This window comes from Elephantulus edwardii, unplaced genomic scaffold (assembly GCF_000299155.1).
Source record: "Elephantulus edwardii isolate Elephantulus edwardi_28Jun2011 unplaced genomic scaffold, EleEdw1.0 scaffold00019, whole genome shotgun sequence".
Lineage (NCBI taxonomy): Eukaryota > Metazoa > Chordata > Mammalia > Macroscelidea > Macroscelididae > Elephantulus > Elephantulus edwardii.
Window position 1 is genome coordinate 16,387,430 of NW_006399769.1, and position 4,465 is coordinate 16,391,894.

General features: G+C 37.9%; 1 protein-coding gene across 1 annotated transcript in view; it reads right to left on the reverse strand.

Moving 5' to 3' along the window:
- Positions 1 to 4,465, reverse strand: part of GALM (galactose mutarotase (aldose 1-epimerase)) — a 110,902-nt gene that overhangs the window by 79,433 nt on the left and 27,004 nt on the right. The window contains exon 4 of the mRNA XM_006882341.1: positions 562 to 716. Coding sequence (XP_006882403.1) covers positions 562 to 716 — 155 coding nt within the window. The remainder of the gene's footprint in view (positions 1 to 561; positions 717 to 4,465) is intronic.

Sequence of the window (4,465 nt, forward strand, 5' to 3'; positions counted from 1 at the left end):
ACTAAAGCTGTGAACAATCTCAATCTCTTCACCATCCATCCTGATGCTGCCAATTGGTCCAGTGGTGAGAATCTTTGTCTTCTTGACATTGAGCCTCAAACCATATTGAAGGCTGCAGTTGAGAGATACTGAATACGAACGTTTTGTAAAGCAAGTAGTGGTTATTATTACTAAACTGCAATTCTGTTGTGTCTCAAGCCGACCTAATCCCCTGATCCCACTTAATTTATTTCATCTTTGGGATACTAGTATGGGATGGACACTACTATTTAGTCTCATTTTAGTGCTGATGGAACAGAGGTCAGGAAGGTTATGTAACCTGACCCAAACATTGTGAGAAAGTAGTTCTCTGCCCTTCCCAAGTCCTTTCACTTGGAACATTCCTGTTTGTTATTTTATGAATTAGAGAAGGATGCTTCCTGGAAGATGGCCGGGCATTGCTCTCCCAACAGATATCCTTTACCATGCTCTATTTGCTTTAGAGCCTGGGATTGTAACAAGCAAACAGAAAGTATGCTTGAGGGTATTTTGTATGGAATTCTTTCCAATGGCCTGACTTACCTTATCAAATCCTCTGACACCTCCATGCAGGCTGTTGGGCTCTTTGTTGATGGCCAGCTTGTATTCCTTCCCATCCAATGTGAATGTGCCTTTGGCAATTCGGTTGGCTACTCTACCAACCACTGCTCCAAAGTAGGGCTGCTTCTGCAGGTAACCTACAAGGACATGGGAGAGCAGCATTCTTTAAGACTTTGAACTACATGTGATGCCCATGCTGCTGCCTCCCACTTCCCCCGCAGGGATGCTGCAGCAGGAACAACTTTGGTGAAGACTTTGCAGAAGCACAGGAAAAGAGTGGTCTCTACAAAGGTAGTTTATGTTCCCTGTAAGCAAATGTTAAGAATTTTAGGAAGCAAAAAGAAGAAAGTGAAATCATTGGTAATCTCATCACCAAACAGAACCACTGCTAACATTCTTAGGAACATCCTTTGGTCTTTTATTACACGCATACACGTGCATGTTGCTTCTCGTTTTCTAAAGCAGGGATCTTAGTATATGCGCTATTTTGTAGTCTGATTTTGTCTAGGCCAGTTTTCTTTTTATATTAATACTTTTGTGTAGTTTTAAGAGAACACTGTTTTATTCTTTTTCTCTTTTGAATTTTTTTAAAAGGCATACAATTAATACATTAAAATATCCTTTAAAGAGAGTGAAGCAATCCAGAAGGATACAGAAAACTGTAGTCAGAAAAACCCAGAACGCCTAGAGCCCTGGAGGTCTGGTGGGAGAGAGCTGTGATGTCAAGCAAAGGCTAGGAGATCCCCTCCCCTGCAGCTTAGAGTTGGTTCTGACTTCACAGCACAAAGCAACAACAAGTTAAATTTTCATTTCAGGTAAACAATAAATATTTTCTGCATATACTCTGTGTGTATGTGTGTGTGTGTAAATATGTCCACATTAGCAACCCTGGTGGTGCAATGGCTACATACTTGGGCTAACTGAAAGATTAGTGATTTAAACCTACTACAAAGGAGACAGAAACACCACCTAAAATCACTGCCAGCAAGTCGAAGCCAACTCATAACAACCTTCCAGTGGGGATCTTAGGCTGTAAATCTTTAACGAGAGGAAATTGCTCAATTTTCTCCTTTAGAGCTGCTAGTGGATTCAAAGCACAGGAAAAGGGTAACCTTTTGGTCAGCAGTGAAATATAATTACAGAGGTGTTGAGTTGGGTCAGCTTTGATTTACAGCAACTCCTAAATCAAGACAGACTAGGAAGGATTGGCCACTCACTTCTGAAATAATAAGCTTTGGAAAGCCCTATGAACAACAGAACACACTTAGGCTATTAGATAGAGCACTAGATTATTAGCCCTCATATCAGAAGACACCAAAAATGAGGAGGAATAGTTTCAAACACTCACTAACAATTGGAACATGGAATGTTCGAAGTATGAATGTAGGAAAATTGGACAGTATTAAAAAAGAAACTGAACTCATAAAACTTACTAGGCAAGGTGAGACGGACTAGCATTGGCCACTTTGAATCAGATAATCATATGATCTACTATGCTGGGAACGAAAAAAATGAAGAACAATGGGGTTACATTCATAGTCAAAAGACAATTTCTAGATCCTGAAGAACAGCATTGTGAATTAGAGTATGTGCATACAAAGAAGACCTATTTATATCACTGTCATTCAAATATATGCACTAATAGCGTCAAATAGGAGAAAATAGATTTATACTAACTTTTACAGTCTGAAATTGATAAAATATGCAAGCAAGATTAATTAATAATAACTGATGACTAGAATGCAAAAGTTGGGAACAAGAAAGAAAAACCAGTAGTGTGAAATTATAGGCATGTGACAAAAATGAGGCTAGAGATAGAGTGATAGATTTCTGTACAATGATTTATTCATTGAAAACACTTTCTATAAAAATCATAATAAATGGCAACAACACATATGGACTTCACCAGATGAACTACACAGGAATCAGATTGATTACATCTGTGGAAAAAATCGTGGAAGAAATGCATCATCAAGCAGGCAAGGTGCTGACTGTGGAACAGACCATCAACTACCCCCGGGCAAGTTCAAATTGAAGCAAAGGAAAATGACCACAAATCTACAAAAACCAAAGTATGACCTTGAGTTTATCCCACCTGAATGTAAAAAACCATCTCAATAACAGGTTTGAGGAAATGAACACTAATGAAGACCAGAGGAACAGTGAGATGATATCAAGAATATCATTCATGAAGAAAGCCAAAGGTTACTATGCAAAGAGGTAGAAAAGACTAAAATTGATGTCAGAGGAGACTCTGAATACTGCACTAGAACACTGAGAAGTCAAAACAAAGGGAAGAAATAGAAAGTTAAAGAGTTGATCAGAAGATTTCAAAGGGCAGCTCCTGAAGACAAAGCAAAATATTATAATGGGGCTGGAGTCAGAAAATAAGAATGGAAGAAAATATTCTTGGTATTTCTCAAGTTGAAGAAAGTGAAGAACAAATTCAGCCTTGAGTTGCAATACTGAAAGATGCTATGGGGGAAATCTGGAATGATTCAGGAAGCATCAAAAGAAGATAGAAGGAATAAAAAAAGAATTTGGTTGGTACAAAACCTTTTCACAAACAAACAACAGCCAAGTTCAACAGGGCAGCAAACAACAAATGCTGGTGAGGGTGGGGAGGGGCTGGAACTCTTTTCACTGATAGAGGGAGTGTAAAATGGTACAAACACTATGGAAGGCAATCTGGCATTTTCTCAAAAAAATTGGAAATAGAAATACATTTGACCCAGCAATGCCACTACTGGGAATATATCCTAAAGAAATCAGAGTTATGATTCAAACAGTTGTATGTACATCCATGTGTATTGCTGCGTTATTCACAATAGCAAAGAGAAGCAACTCAAGTGCCCATCAACAAATGAATGGATAGGAAAACTATTGTACAATCACATAATGGAATAGTACATAGCACTGAAAAACAATGAACATTATACAATATTGGTGAGCCTGAAGGATAATATGTTGAGTGAAATATCTCTGTCACAAAAGGACAAATACTGCATAGCACCACTGTTATAAAATAGGACAGGCATGGTGGATGTTGGAGAAAGAAAAAAAGCAAATAATGAACACTCCATTAGCTCAGATTAAGGGAAGAACTGTTTAAAAGGAATATATGATTAGGCATTATATGCACGATAACAATCTGGAACAAGAGATGCAATGAAAGAAGGGCTGGGGGAGAAGAAAGAGGATGGGGAAGAAAATGTGCAGTAATAAACAAAAATTAAAACATTTTTTATGTTAAAAAAACATCTGATCAAGAAGAATCAGTGATAATAAAGGAAGAAGTTGAAGCTGCTCTGAAGGAACTGGTAAAAATATAAGGCCCCAGGAATTGATGGAATACTAATTGACATATTTCAACAAACAGATGTAGCACTATATGTGCTCACCAGGTTGTGCCAAAAAATCTGAAGGACAGCTACTTGGCTAACTCACTGGAAGAGAGCTATATTTATTCCCATACCCAAAACAGGTGACCTAACAGAATGTGGAAATTATTGAACAATATCATTAATACCACATGTAATAAAAAAAAAACCAAAACAACCCAAAGATTACCCAAAACCCACTAGAATTCTGTGACAAAGAACTGCCAGAAGTTCTAGTTGGTTTTAGTAGAGGCCATGACCTTAGAGATATAATTGCTGGTGTCAGATCTATCTTGGCTGGAAGCAAAGGGTAACAGAAGGATGTCTATTTGTGTTTGATCCACTATGCAATGGCATTTGACTGTGTGCATCGCAACAAATTGTGGCTAAACTTAAGAATGAAATCCCATCAACATACAAAAATCAGTTGGCTTTCTCTACCGTGACAAAAAGAATACAGAGCCAGAACTAAGAGAAACAATACCTTTCACAATAGCTAATCACAA